Raw genomic sequence first — 27,448 nt, 5'->3', positions numbered from 1 at the left:
CAGATTTTAAAAATATGCGTTACAGCCAACGCTAGACAAGCAATTGTGTAAGTTTATCATGACATAATGCTATGCTAGCTCTGCTGGCAGCAGGCAACATTTTCACAAAAATAAGAAAATCAACCAAATTAAATCATTTACCTTTGAAGAACTTCGGATGTTTTCACTTAGGAGACTCCCAGTTAGATGGCAAATGTTCCTTTTTTCCCCAAATATTATTTTTGCAGGCGAAATAGCTCCAGTTTGTTCATCATGCTTGGCTAAGAAATCGACCGAATGCTGCAACTAAAACGGAAAACTTTTTTAAAAGTTTGCTCCACAATATCGACAGAAACACGGCAAACGTTGTTTAGGATCCATCCTCAAGGTGTTTTTAACATACATATTCGATAATTTATCCGTCGAGGCAATTGGTTTCTCATAAGAAGCGATTGGAAAAATGGCTACCTCAGTATTTTACGCGAGATTTTCTGCGGGAGACACCATGTGACCACATGCTATATATGGTCCCTTACAGCCATTCTTCAATGGAAATGCCTAAAAAGACATCACAATGCTGTAGACACCTTGGGGAATACGTGGAAAACGTAAGCTCATTCGTAGCTCATTCACAGCCATTTAAGGAGTCATTGGCATGAGGCGGTTTCAAAAAATGTGTCACTTCCTGGTTGAATTTTATCTGGGTTTCGCCTGTAACATCAGTTCTGTGGCACTCACAGACAATATCTTTGTAGCTTTGGAAACTTCAGAGTGTTTTCTTTCCAAAGCTGTCAATTATATGCATAGTCGAGCATCATTTTGTTACAAAATATCTTGTTTAAAACGGGAACGTTTTTCATCCAAAATGTTTAATAGCGCCCCCTAATGCATAACTTTCAAATCTTGCAATTCCAGATCAATTTATGAATTAAATTATTCAATTTGTACAGAAAACGTTTAAAACTGTTATATTCAATTTCAATATCCTAATACAATTTAAAAAATATGGAATTCAAATACAATTTCTTTTGGGACTAAAATCACTCCATAGAAGAGCCTTCATTTTATTTTTTTAATAGAGATAGATGGGGTGTTGTGCCTCAGCTGTGGCCTCACCTTGCTGTAGTTAATGTTAGTCAAACGCTTCATGCATCACATCCTCAAAATAGTCCAGCCTCAACTCACTTCCTTTCAGCCACTTAGTCCCCACAGTCCAGTCTAGAAGTAATGGTAGAACCAAAAGAGATTGATAAATAGTGTAGAGAGTCAATATAGCGAACCAGTTAGCTAGCTTGTTCTCATACTTAATGAAAGATACTCAGGAAAATGCCATGACTGAGTATTACACACTGTGGCTTTCTGCCCTACTAATTAATTGATGCACCTCACAGCATGGTTCTTTGAGGTTGTCGAATTAGTGATAGAGCTCCAGATAATTACGTGCGTCAATCACGGCTCTGGCACGATCAGTCGGAGAGCGAGCAGTGGAGTGGTTAGTGTGTGACTGATCAGCGTGTGGCGATGAAGGGCAAGAGCATGTGTCTCTGTCTCCAGGAGGAAGTACAACTAGTGGCGAGATGGAGAGGGATGCATTGTAAATCTCTTCTGTCAATCACAAAGTGGCATTTCACTTGACTAAGTTGGAGGCAAGGCCAAATGATCGGAGTTTGAGTTGGAACAAAGCCATTCGAATACAATAAGGCAAGGCCAAATGATCAGAGTTTGAGTTGGAACATAGCCATTTGAGGAGAAATTACAAAGAATTAAGTGTACTTACTATGTGTATGGTGTAGTCTAGTACGGCTTCAAAGAGCATTTACTAATGTGTGAGGTTTATGACACCCTCAGCTGATATAGACATGTTTACAGTTGAGAATTACATTATATTAATTTGTTCAGTATTCTTGTTATCCTATTCCCTCAAAACCCTTAAGTGGATAAACTGAAATACATTCATCAAAAATCCTGATTTGATGCTACTGTGGGGACTCTTGTACTGAAGACTTCGTGCAGGGGACGTCTGTATTCCGATTAGATGTTATCATCGTGGAAAAATCCAATGACATGAAAATGCTGTCATATTAATGCAATTTTGAATCACATTCCCAGCATAGGAAGATTACTTTTTAAAGCAAGATTGCAAGCAGTTTTGTCTGCCCTTCTGAAGGAATGGCTATTAATGACAGATTTGAAACCCTTGTTGATCCAGGGTAAGATTAATATTGATACACTGACCTTCCTGCTCCATATTCTCTGATTTCTTTCTTTTATGTGTAATCTAAACATCACATGAGCTGTTTTTACAGAGGTGCCTTGTTGGGGATTGAGTGAGGAGAATTAAGGAGCCGAAGCGACGCATTGGGAGATTAGCCGGAAGGATGAGCTGTAGATAAACATTTGGCTATGGAGGTATAAGCAGAGAGATGGGGAGCTCAGATTGATCCAGCCATCAGGTTGGGCCCAACAGCCAGAATTCAATTAGAGAGAGATGGGTTAAGATACAGTAATCCATATTGCTTGGGTTTGTGTTTACTTTGGTCCTCAGGCTTGGATTAGTGGAGAACTGCTGGAGTCCTTTTACCCATTATTATGTCCTCAAATAACTCACATCGCCTCAGCACAGGTAAATTTAAAGCCTGTCGCTGCGCTTAGATAATTTGCCTATCTGTCTTCAGTTGGGCGCTTTTCATCTTTGGGCAGGAAGAAATAGAACAGTAGGGGCCCACTAGCTGAGTGGATGGTGATTTTAATGTGACTGAGGTTACCTTGGATGTTGAAAAGGAAAACACAATAATGATGGGATTTATTCATTCCTTTCGCACTCTCATTAGAGGTAGCTGGTCTCGGCAGACAGTCCCTGTGGTAAACAGGCACAGGATTAGTAAACGGAGCTTCCGCCCCCAGCAAATGAACAAACCAACACAGCATGCCCAGTGGGTGGGATAGGAGGTATAGGGAGCGAAGGGTGGAAGGGCAGGTGAGGGCAGATCCATGCCAATTTAGCCATCAGGGAAAGCCACACCATGCAGTTGGCCAAAGATATCACAAAACTACCTTGCACTCACCTGCCTTATTGTACATTTCAACTCTCTCATGCCTGAGGAAATGTGAAGACCAGAAAGGGTAATAGTCTCTGGTTATGATCCGTGGCTGAGTTCCAGGCAACACGGACGGCATGGCAGGCGTTGGGCGGCCAACGGCTCTGATTAGTCATTTCAAGTGCACTGGATGTACGACTCCAATGGTAATTTCCGAGGCCATTAGCGCTGGGGACACCCCCGCTGGAGTGTGTTGAAACGTGGTCGCTGTCCAACAGTAAACTAACTATCTGAAGTGAAATGAAAACATTAGGTGAAGGCTGAGTGCTCGTACAGGCATTGTGTGGCGCTGCTCAGTGCCTCTAACAGCCTGCTTCCATAGGAACCCTGAGCCCTTCATTCCCGATCAAAGATCTGCTGCCTTTACCTTCTCAATTGACCCATGGTATTCAATCAAAAGGTGTTGTGTGAATGAGCAGTGATTTGTGTTGGATAAATATGAAGAGAGGCAGCTGCAAGGCTACTCAGTGGGTGAGTAGAGGTTTGGAGGCCCATGGGTCAATGGTGAGAAGTTTTCATGTTCTGTATGGCCCTACTTGAAAACAAACAAACGATAGACCCCATTTATTCTATTGCTGTGGACAGAGCCAAGCCAAGGTACCATGTAGTGGCACTCTTATATCTCCATCTGAGAGAAACATAACTCCCATTCACAGAATAATAGACAGTTACTGGTCATATAAAATGTGTGTAAAAACAGGTGAGAAATGTTAGCTTGAGGAGCTGTTTCTAGGTGGGAAAGCTCACCTCCCTCACTGATAGTCACCTGGTGTCTACACTATCTCTACAAATGCCAACCCCCCCCCCACACACACACACACACACACATCTGACTGCTCTAATCAGACCACATTGCTCTGTGTAGACATTTCACAAGGCTCATTCTCATCTTCCTCCAATAGCAGATGTTAATAAAGCATTATTAATTAAGAGAGATCTCTGCTCTCTTCTATCTCCTCCAGAACCTGAGCCTCACTGCAGTCAGCCCTCTCTCCGGCTACCAGCACCTCCCAAACACGCACAGAACCTTTTTTTTCACTGTCTATTTGTTATTATTAAATCGCCTGGGTATTTCTTGCTACACTTTCGTTTTTTGTCTCTGGCTCCTCGTTTTTGATCATCTGGTGTTATCTACCCCCCATTCTTCTGCATGGGGAGAGGAGGAGGAGAGGAGGAGAGTAATCTGTTGTCTCCACTCCACTGAACGTCATGGTCGGCTGCCCCTGCAGCTGGGCCAGGGAGGAAGAGGAGGAGGTAAACGAGGGGGCTCCGCTAAAGCCGCACTGCCGTCCACCGGAGCAGAAAGCTGGCGACGAAGCCTTGTACGACGCACAGGGCTGTGACTTCACCAACACTGCTAAAAGACCTCCAGTCTGTTATTATGGGCATACTCTGACCCCCCCTGCCCCCCCTGTTCTCAGTGCTCCTCTGGTGAGCTACATATGTGGACTTCCATAGATAGCCTTTTTATGCGAAATAAGCAGATCTCCATTTTGCTGGTCAAGTGGCCACAGCAAGTGAACTGTTTTTTTCTCTGTGGGAGGGCATCTCTTAATCTCCAAGCTTCTCTCTCCTTCTCTCCCTTTTCCACCGACATCTGTAGCCCTCCTACGTCTGTAAAGGTCTAGGAGAGTCTGTACTTCTGTGCTCCCCTATTTCTGTCTGTGGAGAATGGCTCTTTCATCAACTAAGGGGGTGGTTTATGCTGGGGAGTTAACAATGGCTTCGACGCTGTCTGATGTAAGTTTCCATTCACCTAGTGCAGCTGGAATTTGTGCATAATTTGTGTGTTAGTGTGCATATTTTCTTTATGAGGATTTTAGAATATTTGCTTGAAAATCAGTTGCCAATTGGATAGTGTTTGTGATTATACCCTGATGAAGACAGCTTGGCTGTCGAAACATTGGTATTACATTTTTGCATCTGAGCTCCAAGAGTGTGCGGCTTTCTTTTATTTTCAAGTTTCTACTCCGCTAGACAGCACCTCGTCTTGATAGGTGTGCGTTTCTTTTTCTTCTAGCCAATTGGATAGAAACCTAGCGTCTGTTAAACAGAGTATCTCCAGAAGGGGATATTTAGGTTAGCATGTTTGTTTGGCAGGATTTTTTTTGGCATTGTATTCTTTTTCATTACCATTTTAATTAGATGTTTGTGATAATTCAAATAATTTTCCTAGGCTGTGAATAATAATCATTACTGATGAGTTGAAGACCTGACGCAAGAGGGGAGGCTATGACAACCATCCTAATCTGTCTAATTTCTTACAATGATGAGAAGGATTTTGACGTGGTGCGGAGAAGGGATTTGAACAGCGGGTTAGAAGGGGGAGAAGGTATGCGGGTATTAATGCTGCCAAGGTGGAGACACCTCCGACGTGAAATCAATTACAGCACAGGTTGAAGTGGTTGATAATAGCAATCCAGACAGGGAGGATAGAGAACAAAATACAAGTGAATTCTCTCGCATTCTCTTGTTCTGACACATGCCAAGAAATTTCTCCAAGCTGCCGTCTCTCCTACCATGTGTCTGAGCGCTGACTTGTTCGCTGCGTGCAGCCAAGATAAACCTATCATAGGGGAGTCAGAACAAGGCTTTCTGGGTAGTATACCCAAGGCCAACACAACAAAAACTTCACAGAAAAACATGCCGGAGAGGCCCGTCGGATTCCCAAAGATGAATAGTCCAATATACAGTATGCTTAAGGAATCCCGCACATTTATTTTTATTTAATAATGGGGGTGCATGCAGGAGACATGGCATACAGTGGGGGAGAATTTCTATGAACCAATGTCTATGTCTTTACCTTTTAACTAGCTATCACTCACATTTCACCGGCCGGAGGACTGGATATGTGTTTACTAATGTGATACTTCCACGGAATTAAAGACATTGTGTTTGTATTTCTATTATCTATTATTGTCCCTCTCTCTGCATTGTACTAATGTTGTAAAACAAAGCTAATCTGTTTCTTCTCTGTAATTACTATCTGAACATAGGAAAACAACAACCCAAAACATAAAAATAACATGATTATTGTAAGCAAATCCAATATGTTGTGTGGAAAGAGGTGCATTAAACACAGCAACATAATTTACTATGTATGCTGTTATTGCTGTTATTGCTGTTATTGCAATCCGTTACATTTCCTCTCCTATCTGCCACTTTTACTCCCCTTGAAGATATTGCAACAGAATTATCAGGGGAGGAAGCACATATCTCTTCATTATTTTCTTTGTGTGTCTGTGGGTGTTTGGGATGCTTGTGTGTGTACATAAGAGGGAGAGAATACAAACAAGGTAGCCAAGGCCACCCTAAGCTTTGCACAACAATCTAAAACACTATACAAGAAATATCAAATCAAATCAAATCACATTTATTTATATAGCCCTTCGTACATCAGCTGATATCTCAAAGTGCTGTACAGAAACCCAGCCTAAAACCCCAAACAGCAAGCAATGCAGGTGTAGAAGCACGGTGGCTAGGAAAAACTCCCTAGAAAGGCCAAAACCTAGGAAGAAACCTAGAGAGGAACCAGGCTATGTGGGGTGGCCAGTCCTCTTCTGGCTGTGACGGGTGGAGATTATAACAGAACATGGCCAAGATGTTCAAATGTTCATAAATGACCAGCATGGTCGTATAATAATAAGGCAGAACAGTTGAAACTGGAGTAGCAGCACGGTCAGGTGGACTGGGGACAGCAAGGAGTCATCATGTCAGGTAGTCCTGGGGCATGGTCCTAGGGCTCAGGTCATTTGAAACTGGAGCAGCAGCACGGCCAGGTGGACTGGGGACAGCAAGGAGTCATCATGTCAGGTAGTCCTGGGGCATGGTCCTAGGGCTCAGGTCCTCCGAGAGAGAGAAAGAAAGAGAGAAGGAGAGAATTAGAGAACGCATACTTAGATTCACACAGGACACCGAATAGGACAGGAGAAGTACTCCAGATATAACAAACTGACCCTAGCCCCCCGACACATAAACTACTGCAGCATAAATACTGGAGGCTGAGACAGGAGGGGTCAGGAGACACTGTGGCCCCATCCGAGGACACCCCCAGACAGGGCCGAACAGGAAGGATATAACCCCACCCACTTTGCCAAAGCACAGCCCCCACACCACTATATAGACGGAAGCAGGAGAGAAATCAAACGAGAGTCCATCTTATTGATCTGAGAGACTACAAGTGTCACTTGTTAACCTCAGTCGAGATTCCAGCCTTATCCCCCCCATCCCAAGATGCATTGCCTGTCTTTACATTAAAGTAAGCCGCAGACCGTGCTTTAGCTCCTGGTAAACACAATATGCTGGAGAGGCTGACATCTCAGCCAACCCCTGCTTCAGATGGAGGCAGCGAGACGCAAGCAGGCAAGAGCTAAAGCCCAGATGACAGGCTGACTTTAAAAGGCTTTTTCTCTCCCCGCTATTCCTCTCACAATGCCTTCCAATTACCCAACGGCCTTTGTGCTACAGTGTGGTAGCATGTCAAGGAGGAGAAGGGGGGCTGCTGTTTAGGTGGACTCAGAGGAAAATAGCTTCAAAGATATCAGAACCTCAACACGTTCATCAACACTCTGCATGTCAGTGACACCTCTCGCTAAGTGCCATTCCCCCACTGTGCCTCTAGTAACCCCTGTCCACCCCACCACCCCCTCCCTACCCCTAATGGGGTCTGTCACACCACACTTGAAGGCGATGTCTTTGAATGTGTTAGAGGACTGGTTACCCAGGGCTTATGGATCATAGTTTCTGACGGTGTCTCTATCTTTCTGTGTGTTTCTCCAGGGGTCCAGGCCACGTTCTCCCAGCAGCCCCAGGACCTGGTGGTGGTGGCTGGCCAGCCCGTCACCTTGCCCTGCTCCATTCCTGGCTACCATGGTGTTGTTCTGTGGATCAAAGATGGCCTGGCTCTGGGCGTTGGCAGAGACCTATCAGGTAAGGAAAGACATTTATCAAACCATATGTCACTCTCTTAATCCCCTTCTGTCACGTGTCTATTTCTAATTCATTTTTCAATGTGTTAAAACTACTTACATTACTTACACACTGTCATGTATTTGTCAATGTGCGATTTCTCACTTGACTGCTTTTAATCTTTTGAAAGGTTAAGTCTTCTTCCTCATCGCTGTCAAAAATATCACTCAGCAGGTAAACAAACATACAGCACAATCTTATAACAATACAATACTTTACATTACATCTGGTGTTAAGTTCATTATAAGCACAGCAAAACAAGCTGCAATTCACTACTTTCATTAATCTCCTTGCTATGCCTTCTTATTTAGCCCAAAATTGGTCTACAAGCACAAGATGAAACAATTTGACATAAACAGTTACATTCATGATATTTGTTTTTACAAATGTCAATAAACAAATAAGGTCCACATAGCAAAACAATGAATTCATAAGAATGCTGCATGTACAGAAACTGTTTTCTCGGTGGGAAATGAATATCCAACAAGTGTGTGGAGTTTGGAGTTTGTGACAGTAACTGTGAGCTTACAGTATTAGATATAATATTTCCTGGGATTTCTTATGACCTCTATGTAGAAGAAACCTTGAGTGTCATAGAACAAAATAGATTGTGTACAGTACCAGTTCAAGGTTTTGACACACCTACTCATTCAAGGGTTTTTCTTTACTTTTACTATTTTCTACAATGTACAATAATAGTGAAGACATCAAAACTATGTAATAACACATATGAAATCATGCAGTAACCAAAAAGTGTTAAACAAATAAAAAATATATTTTAAATGAGAGATTCTTCAAAGTAGCCATCCTTTGCCTTGATGACAACTTCGCAAACACTTGACAATCTCTCAACCAGCTTCATGAGGAATGGTTTTCCAACTGTCTTGAAGGAGTACCCACATATGCTGAGCACTTGTTGGCTGCTTTTCACTCTGCTGTTCAACAGATCCCAAACCATCTCAAATGGGTTGAGGTCGGGTGATTGTGGAGTCCAGGTCATCTGATGCAGCACTCCATCAATCTCCTTCCTGGTCAAATAGTCCATACACAGCCTGGAGGTGTGTTGGGTCATTTTCCTGTAGAAAAACAAACGATAGTCCCAAGTGCAAACCTGATGGGATGTCGTATTGCTGCAGAATGCTGTGGTAGCAATGCTGGTTAAGTGTGCCTTGAATCCTAAATAAATCAGCACCCCCACACCATCACATTTCCTTTGCTTCACGGTGGGAACCACACATGCAAAAATCATCCGTTCACCTACACTGCATCTCAGAAAGAAACGGTGGTTGGAACCAAAATATCTCAAATTTGGACACATCAGACCAAAGGACAGATTTCCTCCGATCTAATGTCCATTGCTTGTGTTTCTTGGCCTAAGAAAGCCTCTTCTTATTGGAGTCATTTAGTAGTGATTTACGCAGTCTCCTCTGAACAGTTGATATTGAGATGTATCTGTTATTTTAGCTCTGTGAAGCATTCATTTGGGCTGCAATCTGAGGTGCAGTTATCTCTAATGATTTTGTCTTCTGCAGCAGAGGTAACTTTGGGTCTTCCATTCCTGTGGCGGTCCTCATGAGAGCCAGTTTCATCATAGCGCTTGATGGTTTTTGCAACTGCACTTGAAGAAACTTTCCAAGTTCTTGAAATGTTCTGTATTGACTGACATTCATGTGTTAAAGTAATGATTGACTGTCGCTTCTCTTTGCTTATTTGAGCTGTTCTTGCCATAATATGGACTTGCTCTTTCACCAAGTAGAGCTATCCTCTGTATACCACCCATACCTTGTCACAGCACAACTGATTGGCTCAAACGCATTAAGAAGGAAAGAGGCACACCTGCTAATAGAAATGCATTCCAGGGTACTATCTCATGAAGCTGGTTTAGAGAATGCTAAGAGTGTGCCAAGCTGTCATAAGGCAAAGGGTGGCTACATAGAAGGATCTTCAGAAAATATTTGTATTTTGATTTGTTTCTTTTTTGGTTACTACATGATTCCACATGTGTTATTTCATAGTTTTGATGTCTTCACTATTATTCTACAATGCAGAAAATTGTAAAAATAAAGAAAAACCCAGGAATGAGTAGGTACCACTCTGACTCTACAGACGTTTTTGTGAGAAGATCCGCTCCCAGATTCCTTTCGGATCTGTTCTTGTTTCACAAACACCACTCTAACTCAGCCCCGGTTAATCAAACATATGAATGGTTGATATCAGTGAATGCAGAAGACATTGTCGAATCCAATGGTGCAACCCTTGGATTCTGTAACTCTAACACAATGTTTAAAACATGTTGGCGTGACAGTGGGACACAAGATTTAATTACCACACTTAATTTTCCACCCCAAATACCTAGCATACAATAATAGATACATTGAAATTGTCACGTTCTGGCCTTAGTTCCTTTGTTATGTCTTTGTTTTAGTTTGGTCAGGGCGTGAGTTGGGGGGGTAGTCTATGTTCTATGTTGTGTTTATGTGTTTGGCCTGCGACAGCTGAGCGGCGGCGATATGAGGAGGTAGCACGTCAGCATGACAGGCACGAGAGGCAGCCCCCCAAAAAATGTTTTGGGGGGCACACGGGGAGTGTGGCAGAGTCAGGTTGGAGACCTGAGCCTACTCCTCGTGCTTACCAAAATAAGCGCAGTACTGGTCAGGCACCGTGTTATGCGGTCAAGCGCACGGTGTCGCCAGTACGCGCTCACAGCCCGGTGGGCTATAGGCCTGCCCCCCGCAAGTGCCAAGCGAGAGTTGGCCACCAGCCAGGGCGTGTTGTGCCAGGCCAGCGAGTTTGGTCTCCGGTACGACGTTTCGGCCCAGGGTATCCTGCGCCGGCTCTGCGTGTTGTGTCTCCGAGGCGCTGGGAGGGTGCAGTGCATTCTATGCCTGCGTTCCGCCCGTTCTGGGCGAATGTGGGTATTGAGCCTAAGGGAGAGGTGCGAGTGGTATGCACCAGATCTCCAGTGCTCACCCACAGCCCGGTTCAACCTGTGCCTGCACTCTGGATGGTCCAGGTTAAAATGGTGATCCAGCCGGGAGGAGTGGTGCCAAGGCTGCGCACCAGGGCTCCAGTGCTCCCCCACAGCCCGGTCCATCCGGTCCCTCCCCCAAACACCAGGCTTCCTTTAGGTCTCTCCAGCCTGGTGGGTCCTGTGGCAGCCCCACGCACCAGGCTGTCTCTCCGTCTCCTCCCTCCAGGTCCGCCCGTCTGCCCTGAGCTGCCAGAGCCGCCCGTCTGTCCTGAGCTGACAGAGCCGCCCATTTGTCCTGAGCTGGCAGAGCCGCCCGTCTGTCCTGAGCTGGCAGAGCCGCCCGTCAGTCCTGAGCTGGCAGAGCCCCTCTGCCAGAGCCGCCCGTCAGTCAACCGCTGTCAGAGCCGCCCGTCAGTCAGGAGCTGCCAGTGCCGCCCGTCAGTCAGGAGCTGTCAGAGCCGCCCGTCAGTCAGGAGCTGCCAGAGCCGCCTGTCAGTCAGGAGCTGCCAGAACCGCCCGTCACTCCGGCGTTGCCGGAGTCTCCTGCCTGTCCGGTGCTGCCAGAATCTCCCGTCCGTCAGGTGCTGCCGGAATCTCCCGTCCATTCGGGCCCGCTGCTAGGGTCCCCAGTCCGAGGTCGGCAGCGAGGGTGGCCGCTCTAAAGGTGCCATGGAGGCAGGTAAGGAGCGGGCAAAGACTATGGTGGAGTGGGGTCCACGTCCTGCGCCAGATCCGCCACCGCGGACAGACGCCCACCCAGATCCTCCCCTAACGGTTCAGGTTTTGTGGCCGGAGTCCTCACCTTTGGGGGGGTACTGTCACGTTCTGACCTTAGTTCCTTTGTTATGTCTTTGTTTTAGCTTGGTCAGGTCGTGAGTTGGGGTGGGTAGTCTATGTTCTTTTTTCTATGTCGTGTTTATGTGTTTGGCCTGGTATGGTTCTCAATCAGAGGCAGGTGTCGTTCATTGTCTCTGATTGAGAATCATACTTAGGTAGCCTTTTCCCACCTATGTTTTGTGGAAGATTATTTTCTGTTTTAGTTTTACGCACCTTACAGGACTGTTTCGGTTTTTGTTTATTTTCACGTTGTTATTTAGTATTTTCTTTGTTCAGTAAAATAAATCATCATGAACACCTACCACGCTGTGCATTGGTCCGACATGTCATACTCCTAGTCAGAGGAGGAAGAAGAATTCCGTTACAGAAATACCCCAGACAGTTGTATTCACAAGACCTCATTACGCTCTAATAGAAAGATAAAACTAATTGAATAACAGTTTGTTGTGGGCAAAGAAGCCCCAAAATCAACAATGAATGTGAAATCAATATAGCCAGGGGTCACATTTCAAGTACTTTTAGCGAGTAAATGGGCTTTTGAAGAGTAACTCACAATCCAAATAACATTGTGGCTTTTGTATTATTACTTTAATTGTTTAATTTGGAGTACCACTTACTGCCGCACTGTCATTTTAGTATCCTGCAGTTTCTCCACTTGACGCTGGCGCCTGATCCATATTCATGAGACGTGACAACTATCTATTCTTCCAAGTAGATATTTACAATCTTTATCTAAATCTTGGGAGAGTAAATTCATGTAGCTTGAAAAATCTGCATTATTTATAAATATATAATTTATCCCCCCGATTGTCTTTAGAAATGGGTTCCAAGACATTCTATGGCCTTTTACAGGGAGTAAGAGTGATGAGTCTGAAAATATCCAAGTTCCTTTCACACCTCTCTTCCTCTATCACTGAGGGATCTCTAGCCTGTCTCTCAGGGTACTTGCCATTCAAGTCATGACAAAAAACCCAACTGGGGCCCTTTAAAAGTGGGGGCCTCTTTTGATCTGGACGATTAAATATGTATTCCACTAGAGATGTGCGGACTCCTGACCTCTGGCCTTCAGTGACTGCTCTAGTGTACCTGCCTTGTCACAGATAGAACTCCTTAATTAAACCTCAGTTGACGAAGGTGTCCCAATAAATGCGTTCCATTCCTCAGTGTGGCCCTTATCATGCCCCTGGGAGGCTGGGGAAGGCAGTAAATAATGGTCAAACAGTTTTGAAGTGGCCGAGAGGAGAGGGAAGAGAGGGAGAATAGGGAGAAGGACTTGTGCTAACGAGAAGAGAGAGAGGGTGAGATCAACTCTTAACGGCACATCATCAACAGTTTAACGGTCATGTGGGCGAGAGGCTGTGGAGGGAGGCTGTGGAGGGAGGCTGTGGACTGACCTCATCGTGTCTCTACCCCTATAAACCAACACTTCACTTTGTATGCGGATCAATGGCCGGGCCAGGACGCTCAGAGATGGACTGAATATGAATGCTCCTCTCCATACAGCATGAGTCGATGAGATACATCGCGTTGGAGAAGGTTATCATGGACGAAAGATATCTTTATTAGAAAGCACAGACAGGGTCTTATAGCAGTGTATTAAGATGAATGTCACTTTTTGAAATAAAGTGTACCACAGCTGCTCTTTTAATCGTCTCTGCCTACGTCAACAAGCAATACAGTCAGCCATAAAGAATGATGGCATATACACGGCTATATACACAAGGAAAGCAGCTGTATACATAAAAGTGTGAGGCGTCTAATATTGTGCAGAGCATTTCAATATAGGAACCACTCTGCTATTCATAGAAGGAGCTGCGTTAGCAGTAGCTCGCTCTGTCTGGGCCTGATTCAATTCAGGGGAACAGTGATTAAAATGAGAGAAATCTTTCCCTATTCAGTCTGATAAATCAGAGGACAAAGAAGATGATTCCTATCGCTTCCTGAATTCCTGCTCCTTCTCTTTGTGTAGCGTCTTCTATTCTAATTAAAGAGAGAGATGCACCGGCCCAAAGCTGCACCGAATGAATGGCATGAATATGCATGAATGGCATGAATATATCTCCAAGCAGTCCACAGAGAGTGCCCACTGCTGTGCACTTTTTTGGAGGGCAAAAATGGAATGATTGAAAACCGAAGTCTTAGAATGTTCCAGATATTGCTCTTAACATTCTAGACAGAGGTGTGGAGTCATTAGAAGCTACCTGACAAACGTGCTCCTCTGGCTTGTCACCCGACAGCAAATTAAACATTGGTCATCCATATCCCAACATCAACCTACCCTATTTCCATCCCTGGAGGTGTCAGTGTGAGACGTGTTCTTCCTGAACAGTGTAAATAACTATCCCCCTGGCTCATTTAATCATCCCTTCCTCTGCCATTGATCCACCATAAAGACAAATCCATTTCTGTCCTGATGGATTCATTAACCTTAATGGGGATATTTTACATTGTTTGCTTTAGTTAACTCACCTTGTCTTTGAGATTCATTGAGATCAATGTGAGTTACATTTATACAACAGTGACGTCCCTGAAATTTCCTCACATAGAATAAAGCAGTGTTTTTGCATGCTCCAAGTGTAACCCAGTTATGCCACAGGACAAAATCCACCAATGTCTATTGAAAAGGCATTTAAATGCCATTAAACGAGACTTATGCTAAGGTATTTTTTCATTTACTCTCAGTTAGCAAGCTTTATTGTATCACAGCAGCACATCTTATGTTCAATCTGCAAGAGGGCAAGAGGAGTGAATTGACTGGGTCATTTGTTAATGTACATGAAGAAGGAAACTCAGTGGAATGCTGTTGTACTGTACAACACAATATGCCTACAGTAAATATTTAGTACATAAGCTCCTGCACTGGATATAAGGCAGATGGGGTCACCTCAAGGTCATACCATTTACAAGGCCTGCTTGTTGTGGAGAAATAATTCCTCATGTCTCCTGAGCTTACACAGGGTCACAGCAGTGCCTTGTGCTTAAGCAGGTTCTCGTATTTGAAGGAATGACCTTCATTCAAAGCATGTATTTCAGGAATGGAGTCTCATTCAACTTCAGAGAAAGACATCAGTCAAACTGTGCTTTATCTCTAATAAATAGTTCAACGAAGCCATTGACCCACTGGCTGCATAATCAACAACAGCATAGAACTCAAGATCAATGGTCATTAATGTTATTAAGCGAATATTGCTCGGTTATATCAACACTATATTAGAGGGATGTGTAACCTTTTTGACCTTCTTCTGGCCCTGTATGGAAGCGTATGTATCAATGTGAATAATAAGACCCATAACTGCAAGCGGGATGTGGGCAGGAGAGAGCACTCTCTATCTGAGAATCTGGCGATCTTATAAACATAGAAACCACTCAGAGCTCACATAGCCCACCCCATGTCTTTGTTTGGTATCTCATTGTACACTACTCCTGCGTTCTATGTTTATGCTATATACTCTCATATCCGCAGGAAGTAGCTCCTATGTTTATGCTATATACTATCATAGTAATGTATGTTTCGTCGACGGGGGGAGGTGAATGCCTGAACAAATCCGTCCTGCTTGCATCCCCCACCCTCTTAAAGCTTCAAAGCTATGTGGGAAGATGAAATGCAGAGTGGTTTAATCGGCTATAACTCATCCCACTATGAGAAAATTAGGGCCACTTCATGGTCTATGAAAGTGAATGGGATCCAGTAAAGCAATGGATGATAATTGGGCATTCGGAACACAGTGGTCTCCATAGCCAAACTCAAGGACTTAAAAGCCATTATATCTCCTAGTCTATTAGTCCTAGTCTATTATACTCATATTGGGTGGCATGTGCTAAAACATACCTCTTTAAATCCCCAGTGTTTTATACTAAAGCACCAGAAAATCTTTGAAGAGAACATGACTCATTGATAGATTCAACGGAATACATTTTTCATCCAGACATTTAATGCAGTGATTCAACAGCGGGGTTGGCAGAGATTGTAGCGGGTTAGAGTTGAATACCATCTGTTGTATAAGTTCAGTTTGACAAACTACGTCGTTGGATAAAATGTTTAACTGTTGGCCTGGTTATGCTTAAAACTCTATCGGGGTCTGTTATCAGTGAATTACAGAAGAACCTTAGGAGGAGAAAGCAATCACTGCCAAGAAATACTGAACATTTTGGAGAATTTCACTTGCAAAGATTCTCGTTTCGATTCACATTTCTCCAATAATTACACAGAACTCAGCCTTTAGAGAGCTGTTCAAGTTATTCATGTTGAAATCTTGTGCAATTTTCTATAAAGCTTCACAATCAAACATATCCCTTTGTCACGTATTGTTTTGTGTTTTAGAGCTATCCGCTGTGAAATGGTCAGGACTCCTGGACATACATCCCTCTTCCTGCATTATTAAACTATGAATCTCACACCACTGCCCTGCTGAAACACATCTCAATATCTAGCCATGCGTCTTCACCATGACAATAAAACATACTCGCTCTCCAAAATTCAGAAACCTCCTCAACCCCTATCATCATTGTCATCTACGTAATTCATGTTTTTAATCCGTTTAAAAATGTCTACTTATTTTTAAGAAAAAATCTGGCTTCACATTGGTGACACTAATAATTCTGAGACAGGTATATTAAGGTCTCATCTCATTGGAAAAAGAAAAGCCCATCTCAAATGACCCAAAATGTACAGTAACACAGCAGCCAACAATCAATATTGCACCACTGATCCTTCACTCATTTGTGATTGCCTGCTTTCTGGCATTGTTTGTACCATGCTTTGATATCTCCTATCTTAAAAAAAATGTTGGATTGAATGGTGCTGATATAGGTTGAAAGACCAGACTCCAGGTTCTGACAGGGCATATGTTGCATTTTGTTCCAGGCTACCCTCGTTACACAGTGATTGGGGACCACAGTACAGGGGAACACCACCTTCGGATCCAACGTGTGGAGCTGATGGATGACGCTGTCTTTGAGTGCCAGGCAATCCAGGCAGCCATGCGGTCCCGTCCTGCCCGACTCACTGTGCTGGGTAAGTGATGATTAGGTTTACACACAAATGCACACTACACATACATGCATAGACACCATTTGAAGTATGTGCACAGATAAAATGGCAATGGATGCAGGCAGTGACTTAGTAGCCACCTCAAACCAACCACAATGTCATATCTGTAGTGCTCCTCCCCTCCCTCAACACTTTCAAAATCCACTAAATCTGTGCACTGAATCAATGATCATGCCAGAAAAGCCACAGCTTTTTATCAGCATAACAGGAACTATCAAGATAATGCTGCAGCTAATGGAAACAGTACAGCATCTCTTAACATTGCCAGTCCCTAATGTTTTTACTTTAATTTCCTTCTACAAACCCAGCCATCTTCATTATTAAGCCTGAGAGGTTACAGGTACTTAATTCAACTTTATTGGGTTATCATTCAGTGTTGCCAGTTCTGCCATATTGGGCAGCATTTGTAAAATCACTGCTCACTCCTCTATAGATCTGTAGGCTCTCTCCCACTCTCTCTGCCCTCTACGCTGTATACCCTTCTGCTGTGGAGGATGATGGGTAATATGAAGGGAAGCTGGAGTCAATGATAGAGCCAGAGAACAAGGGAGAGGAACTGAGGGGAGAGGAGGAGGGAAAGTGGGAGGTCCGTGAAGCTGAGTGTCCTCGCCACGAGAGACTGATTCGCTTTATTGATCTCAGCTAATGAAAAGTGAAACTAATGATCTGTAGGGGTGGAGGCAGCCAGAGAAAGGAGAGAGGGAAGACAAATTGAGGACCAACGTCTCTCACTCTGCCGCGCCCCCTGCAAATGGATATTAATTAATAATTATGAGTTCTTTGCAGAGTCAAAGCAGCTACACGCAGATTCCCCTTCCTCCCCTCCCCTTCCCCCAAAGTCAAGTTTATTTCCCTCCAACCCCGCCGTTCACAGCAACTAAGTCGTTTGATCAAGGCCTCAAGGAGAGGAGACGGGTATGAGACACAAATCATTTAGGATGCATTGCCATACCTTCCATTTATTTGTGGTTTCTCTCAGTTGGATTTTATTAATTGACTCTTGATGATAGTGTTGCTTGGGGCTTGCTAAACATTTAAAGTTGAACTAAAGCATCCTTTTGCTTCACAGTACACTACTGCAACAGTTGATACGTTTCTAACCCAGCCCTGTTGAGGTGTAGTCACATTATCTAACAAGGTAAAGCTGGCTACTTAGAGGAAAGGGCTTGTCTGTACAAGCTCCATTAAAATGATTAATCATCAATAAACGAGGGGAGCCAATTGTCTCTATTCCTCTTTGGCTATTTGAGGGTGAAACACGTATCATCCTTTCTCATAAGCCCCGCCATAAGATGTTTGTTTAATCCCCTGCCTAGCTGGCTGACTCCTGAATACATTGCGAAGGAGGGCCCCAAGGCAGGCACACATGCAAGGTAATGGAATAAATATATGCAAACCCCATGTCACTGCAAACTCTAAGCTGTCAATTACCCGCCAGTGGTGACAGAGTGTGTCTATCGACTCAGAAGACAGCGACGGTCCATCACAGAGTTGGAACAGTCTCCCTTCTCTCCTACCTGACTGTCAAATAAATCTAAAAACATTCCCCTTCTCTCTCTCTCTCTCATCGGCCATATATCTGTCCCAGCCCTACTGTGTTCTATATCAAAGGGAACTGTTTTCTTTATGACTTTGATATTTACAGATAAAAGACGCAGATTTTGAGTGTTTTTTTTGTCGCTCGATTTTCTCCCATACGAATGGTACTGTGTCAATATGTTCATTTATTATCCTTGAAATACCTAGCATGACTCAATGGGGCAAAAAGTTCAATCCAATTCTGCTTTGCATTTAAGCCAATGAGATACAGTCTCTAACCTGACCCTTCTCCTGTTTCCACATTAGTAAAAAAATGTGTTGGTGAGTTTGGAGTGTCTAATGTGAGTAGCATTTGAAGGCAAAATGTAAGCTTATAAAATAAATTCAGTATGGGGGAAACCCCATAGAAGAATGAAAGGGTCGTCTGATCTAGGGGTTATGGTCTGTGGTTAGTCCTCCGTCTAATTATATCCTCTGCAGCAAGGTAGCAGGCAGCCAAACCTATGCATCAATGTGTTCACCTTGGTCGGGGGTAGGAGCAAAGGGGAGGCCTGGGCTCTCTGGGATAAGGTCTCTACCTTTAAACAGACCTGTGAGGCCAGGTAGTCTTTTGTAAGAAAAATGTGCAACATTTACCATTTAGCGATGGAGAAAGAGTTATTGCTGCTGTTTTCAGAGTAGGCCTACATCGAGTGATGAGGTCTGCTGATCTGCTGTGATGAGGTCTGCTGGTCTGCTGTGATGAGGTCTGCTGGTCTGCTGTGATGAGGTCTGCTGTTGACTCGACTGTGACATTTCGAGAGCTCATTGACATTCATCCACCGACAGGTCTTCTAATGAACCTTCAGTCCTCATCAATCGCTTATGTGTTCCTTTATTGTTCCTTCCCGTTCCTCGTTTGTTCTTGCTCGTTAATGCAAGGTCGTAGTCCTGTCTGATTACTACATGTGTTGCTGTCCAAGATGAAAACTATATTAAAGTGATACAGAGTAATGCCACAAGGCCCTAATACATTCATAAGTATTCTCTGGGAAATTATGTTTTGATATTGCTCATTAGGAAATATTTACTTTGCTGCAGATTAATTCCAAAGAAAATACCAGAGCTAGATCTGTCCTCAGTTTTCATTTGCTGTCAAGCTAATTATTAATTACAGTCACACTGCTATGGGAAGATCACGTTTCCTTAGCATGGAATTAATAAAGGTAAATAGCAGTTCTTAGATCTGTAATGTTCCAGACAGTCTTCTACCCTTGTTTGTCACTTTAGAGAGCGTCCAGAGGCACTCCGATTATTAACTTTTAATTGCAAGAGAGCAAGACTTGAGATCTGATAAAACACTTCCTTCCAAATTGCTAGACATTTCTCTTTGGAGCAGCCAAAGACAAGAAAGGGCAATCAGCTATGTTGAGTTCTGACTTGCCTTTGAAAAAAAAAAATTTCAGAGGCAAAAAATGTCATTTTCCATGAAAGCTTGTTGATTATTATTCTACGGCTGGTCCAGCCTTGCACAGTGCCAGGGGTCATGGTGTGCCTCACAGCATGACGTTGGAAGGAGAAAATCAAGTTATATCTAACTGTGCACAGATAGTTGGCTTCCCAGTGTCCTCCTGTTGCTGCTTGGAGCCCAGCTCTTTTCTTATGTCTAGTTTTTCATCCTGTGGTGAAATGATTGAGTGTCTGTTCAGCGTGACCCTTTGTTATTTTTACCTTAGAATCCACCTCATCATTCTGTCATTTCTTTGTCCTCAGAAAAATGTACTTATCCAGTCATGGGACTGAGCCGGTGACTTATTTGACTTTAACACACAGTGTAGGTCATTCACTAGATTTCTCCAATAGTGTTGGACCAAACAATGCTGCTCTGCACCGCAGGGTCTTCCTAGCATGATATCTTAGTGATGTGTCTCTCTACTGGAGTGCCTCAATATTCAACTTTTAAAAGGTTCAGTCATATGTTTATTCTATTACATTGCAATTTCTATTTTATGAAGGATAACTTTAAAACAGTGATAGACAAAGGAAATAAAAGCTCAACATTTTAATGAAAATGTGTCCTTCAAATGTTTTCTCACTCAAGGAACTGTTTTGAAATCTCGACACTGAACCGAAGGGCAACTTCATGAGGAGCATTGTGCTTTGATAACAAGACACAAACATGAAGCAGTATTTGTCCCCGTGTCTCCTGTAGTTCCATCCACTGAATCCCACTTATGCTTTACTGAATAAAGCATTTCAAAGTAGATGCACTGTATGAAAACAGAAGGGACACAAAGTGAATGCCTTACTGAAGAAGCACAAGGGCGAGAATGCACGTTGATTGGCTTCCAGTAGCAGTCACGACGATAGCAATATTTCTATTGCCACCACTTTTACCTCTCCAACTAATTCATGAAACTGTTTTTACTCCCTGCTCTCTCTTTCTCCCTTTCTCTATATCTCTGAATGATGCTACAGGACTGTGCATGACAAAATTGCAAAGTCTTGAAAGGAAATGTTGAAACACCTCATTTATCAGTTTAAGTGTACTAGTGTTCTGTATGTAACTAATTTATCTCTCACAAAAGTCAATTTGGCTCTAGCCAAGCATCGTCGCTCAAGTAGGGCCAGATAAGAACCCTTGATCAGCAGTCATTTTGTTAGAAATATGTCTCTAGCATTTACATTATTCTGCTCACACTACCCTGATTTACATTAAAGTACATTACTGACTTGTCTGAGATCTAAGACAAAGTTAGACCATCTATAATATCAATTACTCTATGTTAATACCAACAGATTGCAGGTAGGGTATGTTTTGGGGTTTGAGTGAGTTTTAATAGGCAAGGGTACTTTTTCAAACACAAACACAGCTGTGTTTTTGAAATATTTTTAATTACATACATGTTCAGTAATAAATTATCGTAACGAAAATGATTATTGACTGAAACAAATCTAGAACTGGAGGAGGTGAGCGATTGATTGACACACTGCAAAGAACAAAGCATTTCCATAACATTTAATACGGGCCTGCTTTTACATTTCATGCAAAATGACAGCAACATAGCTACTCACAAATAAACACACACACACAAACACACACAAACACGTTAGTGCCCTCTCAATCTGTGAAGAGCAGCTTTGGCGCAGCAAATCGCTGCTCTGTGACGAAGCTGTCTCTGCACGCTGCTGACAAGTCTGGCATCTCACCACTCCTCCCATGTCTCCAGAAAACCTCCCCATCCCTCTCTTCACTCTCCCTGTGTGGGTCAGCACCCACACACGCACGCTCACAAACACACGCACGCACACTCACTCACACACACACACACACAAACACACACACACACACAGTCAAACCTTGACTCACATTAATCCCTGATCATCTGTCGTCTCATAAGTATAGGGTCCACTTTGATACTTTGGATAGGCATTATTCATGCACACATCTTAAAATAATAAAAAGAAAGTAAAACTAACACAGATGGTATTACCAGAGAGGGAGAGATAGAGACAGTCTGTGTGAGCCAGAATCTTGTGGCCTCCAAACAGGTGTACGGTGACAGCAATTGAATAGGCCTGTGTTTTGGGCCAGTGAGCCACATATGTCTCTTGTCTTCCACCTGCGATGGATAGTTCTTTTCGCCCTTCTCTTTTGTGATATATCGATCACAACCTCTGCAAGCTGCCACGGTGCCGTCACATTGGGGTGACAGGCTGCTGGCGCAAGCATTCCGCCAAAACCGACCAGGCAAGCCAACCCATTTTTGTTCCAGACACCTCGGCAGAAGCACAGCACTGTGCACGCTGCATTTCCAGTACCCCCTTCCTTTCCCATTCCTCCATCTCAAAGCTCCTTCTGAGGTTACCTCTCTCATTCACTCACCTCCAAATTGCCTTGTCAACCAAATCTCCTGCTCCTGGATGGCTGTGTATAGGTCTACATGCTGCATGGAGAATGTTTCCCAGCCTGGGTCTGGCTGTTTATGACTCAGATTGTCCACCATCAGCAGAGCCCCAATGGTAATAGACTGGCGCCATCAAGGTGTTTTCTCAGACCAGGCTAATCCCAGAGGTTCTGAGGTATTGAAATGTCTTTCAGGACACAGGGCAGGTTTATACGCAAGGTTTATTCAGACAAGCCCTGATCATGACAGACTTACTGGCCCACACTGTTTTCTTAATTACAAATCCATACTGTATGCCTCAGTCTCATTTATAGATATTTTTGATTATACACTAAAAGTAAATGATCTCACTAAAACACAATCAATCGGACCTGACTTCCTCTCCCGAGCCAGCTCTGAGTTTTGCGGTAAAACATGGCTCTGAGCTCTGGATTGGGCAAAAACATTAAACAACCCCTGGTGTTATCTCTCTCAGGAAGGGGCGATGCAATTCCATTAAACTCCAGTGCTCCTTTAATGAACTTCAATGGAATCTCTTATCTGAGGCGGAGGGCTGGGCTAATGTAAGACTGTGTGCCCCCTCAAAACACATCTAATAGTCTCACTCCCTGGAAAATGTTGCTTGGAGCTTAAATATGTGAAATTAAATGGTACACGTCTGATGGCCACGAAAAAGTGACAGACAGGCACACAATAACCCTCCAGATAATCATTAAAGGTGAGAAAAAGTAATAGCAAAGTACATTTAGAGGTAAAATGTTAATACATGCTTGACATCCCTCCTCGTGAGCAGGGAGGAAAAACAGGGAAACTAGCAGTATGAGACAAGTAAGACAAGAACACATACTACATAACTAATCTTCTCTTGGTTGATCTACTCCTTTAAAGAAAACTCACAGAATATCTCTTCCACTCCCTATCTCAGACAACAAGAGGATGTTTTTTGCTCTCCAACCTAGTTGAGAAACTATTGAACAGGGTGTGTGTTTGTATGTGTGTGGAAGTGTGTGGTGTGATATTGCATTATACTCTCCCAGAGAAAAGTGGGGAAAGAGAAAGGATTTCAACGAGCCAGCTGGTAATTAAAGAGGAGCGATCAATCCGGGCCGCTGACCGGCTCGTGAGAAATCCATCGCGGGGCCACAGTATAGGGCTAATTTGGAACCATTAGGGGCTGCAGAGTTTGCAAGCAGGCCTGTAATGATGATGACTGGCAGGGTTCGAGGCCTTTGTGCGGCTGTCAGACCGGCCCGCAAGAGGGATGGTGGTGGAGAGATGACTTAACAGAATGGAGAGGGTGAGAGAGACAGGGGACTGGAGTAACACCTCCTTTTACAACTGTCCTGGGAGTTACACTGTGACTCAGAATAGGCTACTCTTTAATGTTGCTTCATTGTCCACTGTAGAAAGTCCACTGTGAAATGTACAGTCGTATATCAATGGCATGTGATGTACATAGGTTGAGGTAAACTACCTGCCCATTGTTTGTTCAGGCAGTACTTACAGTACGTCTGAGTGAGCCTTTTGTTTTGTGAGGGGATTGCCCCTGCGTCCCTAAATGGGGAACCCACAGTGGAAGATTGAGATGTGCAGATGGAGAGCATGCCACCTGTGTCCATTCAGTTAGCAAAGAGATGACACTGGTTCTCATTCTACTCAGAGATCCTCTGTGTCATCCTTGTGATAGACATCAGACATATGGTGGAAATGAAAAAAGGCCTGTCGGAGTCAGCCAAGCGTGTCTTTCTCCTCTTTGTCTGTTTTCCAACCAGCCTTGACACAACACCGCCTGTCTCCCAGAGCAGAGCACACGACTCAAAAGCGTAACGACAATCTGTGTGCGCTGCCGTGGACCTCTGTGTTTGGAGTTTTCCATGCATTAAATGTTAACCTTCACTACAGCGGCACTTAGATCCTCTCTGATGGAAACCTTATGGATGGTTAAAGGCTAAACTATTATCAGTTTTACAGGCCAAGATGGGTCAATAATGTCTCTAGGAGATGGGTTGGAAATAGCCTTGAAACAATTACACTCTTTCACATTCTGCATCGCACCACTTCCTGGCCGTACTGTACCTACTGGGCACAGACATCAATTCAATGTCTATTCCACATTGGACCAACATAATTTCATTGAAATGACGTGGAAACAACGTTGATTCAACCAGTGTGCGCCAAGTGGGTATGTGGTTTCTGTAAGCCTCGAGCTGTCATGTTCTACGGTAGAACGTCAACACATTTAGCTTATATTAGTTCACAGCCATTGCTCTTCCTTGATGTCCTGGTATTGTGACTGGAGTGGTGACAGTCAATACCAGACTGAATCCACAACCCACTTACTCCATCTTTAATATGCATGTCTGTGCTGTCGTCAGTCACATAGTGTTAGGCTCTCAGCGAACTCCAAATGAAGCAGTTTTTCCTCTCAATTGGCCCTTCAGAAGATGGGAGCCTTGCATACCTCAAACAACTTGACATTTAATTAATGTTTCAGCAGCATTGAGTGAGCACTGACAGCAAGCCAATAACACTGGATGTCTAGAAGCTACTATCATCTCTCCATCTCTGTTCCTCACTATTATTCATATTTTCATAAACAAATTTGATGGTTGGTTGGCCAGTATGCAAGCTGGTCAGACAGGGCTTCTCTAATTCTGGTGACAAATGAGGATAAAGCTTTTTTCCAATCTTACACCACAATATTACCATACCACAATGTATGTCCATTGGTTCAGATAGGCAAATATCTTTGTCTTCTAAATAAGACCCAGCATTTCTATATTCCACAAACTCGTGTAACTTTGCATCATGAAGAACACCAGGTCAAAAAGTCATGGAATAACTGCAAAATGTTCTGTACAAATAAAAGGTTGCATACTATATCACTGTTGCCAGAGGCATTTGAAGAGGCAGGAATGTGTCAATGGTTCTGGTCTAGAAACAGGTTGGAGATTTTCCTGGGATTTGAGTCACAAGGTTCCACAAGTCCGGACTCAACTGGCGAAGCAGAAAAGCAGCCCATTTCCCCAGTGCTCCCCTGTTGCACAATCTCAAACTTTGTCAAATCAATTCAAAGGTTATTTGTCACGTGCTCTGAATACAACAGGTGTAAGTAGACCTTACAGTGAAATGCTTACATACAGGCTCTAACCAATAGTGCAAAAAAAGGTATTACGTGAACAATAGGTAGGTAAAAGAAATAAAACAACAGTAAAAAGACAGGTGATATACAGTAGCGAGGCTATAAAAGTAGCGAGGCTACATACAGACATCGATTAGTCAGGCTGATTGAGGTAGTATGTACATGTAGATATGGTTAAAGTGACTATGCATATATGATGAACAGAGAGTAGCATCAGAGTAAAAGAGGGTTTGGCGGGTGGTGGGAGGGACACAATGCAGATAGCCTGGTTAGCTACTGTGTGGGAGCACTGGTTGGTCGGCCCAATTGAAGTAGAATGTACATGAATGTATATTTAAAGTTACTATGCATATATGATAAACAGAGTAGAGCAGCAGTGTAAAAAGAGGGGTTGGGGGAACACAATGCAAATAGTCTGGGTAGCCATTTGATTACCTGTTCAGGAGTCTCATGGCTTGGGGGTAAAAACTGTTGAGAAGCCTTTTTGTCCTAGACTTGACACTCCGGTACCGCTTGCCATGCTGTATTAGAGAGAACAGTCTATGACTGGGGTGGCTGGGTCTTTTACCATTTTTAGGGCCTTCCTCTGACACCACCTGGTGTAGAGGTCCTGGATGGAAGGCAGCTTAGCCCCAGTGATGTACTGGGCCGTACGTACTACCCTCTGTAGTGCCTTGCGGTCAGAGGCCGATCAGTTGCCGTACCAGGCAGTGATGCTCTCAATGTTGCAGCTGTAGAACCTTTTGAGGATCTCAGGACCCACGCCAAATCTTTTTAGTTTCCTGAGGGGAAAGGACTTTGTCGTGCCCTCTTCACAACTGTCTTGGTGTGTTTGGACCATTCTAGTTTCTTGTTGATGTGGACACCAAGGAACTTGAAGCTCTCAACCTGCTCTACTACAGCCCCGTCGATAAGAATGGGGGCTTTCTCGGTCCTCCTTTCCTTGTAGTCCATAATAATCTCCTTAGTCTTGGTTACATTGAGGGATAGGTTGTTTTTCTGGCACCACCCAGCCAGGTCTCTGACCTATAGGCTGTCTCGTCGTTGTCGGTGATCAGGCCTACATCTGCAAACTTAATGATGGTGTTGGAGTCGTGCCTGGCCATGCAGTACAGGAGGTGAGTACAGGAGGAGACTGAGCACGCACCCCTGGGGAGCTCCAGTGTTGAGGATCAGCGTGGCAGATGTGTTGCTACCTACCCTCACCACCTGGGGGCAGTCCGTCAGGAAGTCCAGGAACCAGTCACAGAGGGATGTGTTTAGTCCCAGGATCATTAGCTTAGTGATTAGCTTTGAGGGTACTATGGTGTTGAACGCTGAGCTGTTGTCAATGAATAGCATTCTCACATAAGTGTTCCTTTCGTCCAGGTGGGAAAGGGCAGTGTGGAGTGCAATAGAGATTGCATCATCTGTGGATCTGTTTGGGCGGTATGCAAAATGGAGTGGGGTCTAGGTTTTCTGGGATAATGGTGTTGATGTGAGCCATTACCAACCTTTCAAAGCACTTCACGGCTACAGTCGTGAGTGATACGGGTCTGTAGTCGTTTAGGTAGGTTGCCTTTGTGTTCTTGGGCACAGGGACTATGGTGGTCTGCTTGAAACATGTTGGTATTACATACTTAATCAGGGACATGTTGAAAATGTCAGTGAAGACACCTGCCAGTTGGTCAGCACATGCCCGGAGCACATGTTCTGGTTATCCTTCTGGCCACACAGCCTTGTGTATCTTGACCTGTTTAAAGGTCTTACTCACGTTGGCTACGGAGAGCATGATCACACAGTCACCTTGAACAGTTGATGCTCTCATGCATGCCTCAGTGTTGCTTGCCTTGAAGCGAGCATAGAAGTGATTTAGCTCGTCTGATCGTGTCCACAGGTTTGCTATGACTCCCATAGGATGTTAACTAGGCAGTGCTCATTGTTTCTGAGGAATGGTTGAAAGTGTAGATCCTGCTGAAAGTGGATTGTTTAGTACTG

At 43.9% G+C, this 27,448-nt stretch overlaps 1 protein-coding gene across 8 annotated transcripts in view; it reads left to right on the top strand.

Moving 5' to 3' along the window:
• LOC124005995 (kin of IRRE-like protein 3) overlaps window positions 1-27,448 on the top strand; it is a 221,865-nt gene that overhangs the window by 140,243 nt on the left and 54,174 nt on the right. For all 8 annotated transcript variants that reach the window (XR_006833723.1, XM_046315654.1, XM_046315653.1 and 5 more), the window contains exons 2-3: window positions 7,857-8,006; window positions 16,718-16,867. Coding sequence is in view for 7 of the 8 variants with exons in the window: in XM_046315654.1 (XP_046171610.1) it covers window positions 7,857-8,006; window positions 16,718-16,867 (300 nt within the window). In the remaining variant the exon portion in view is untranslated. The remainder of the gene's footprint in view (window positions 1-7,856; window positions 8,007-16,717; window positions 16,868-27,448) is intronic.

This window comes from Oncorhynchus gorbuscha, linkage group LG19 (genome assembly GCF_021184085.1).
Source record: "Oncorhynchus gorbuscha isolate QuinsamMale2020 ecotype Even-year linkage group LG19, OgorEven_v1.0, whole genome shotgun sequence".
NCBI lineage: Eukaryota > Metazoa > Chordata > Actinopteri > Salmoniformes > Salmonidae > Oncorhynchus > Oncorhynchus gorbuscha.
Note: the sequence above shows the minus strand (reverse complement) of the source record. Positions and strands in the feature narration are given on the sequence as shown.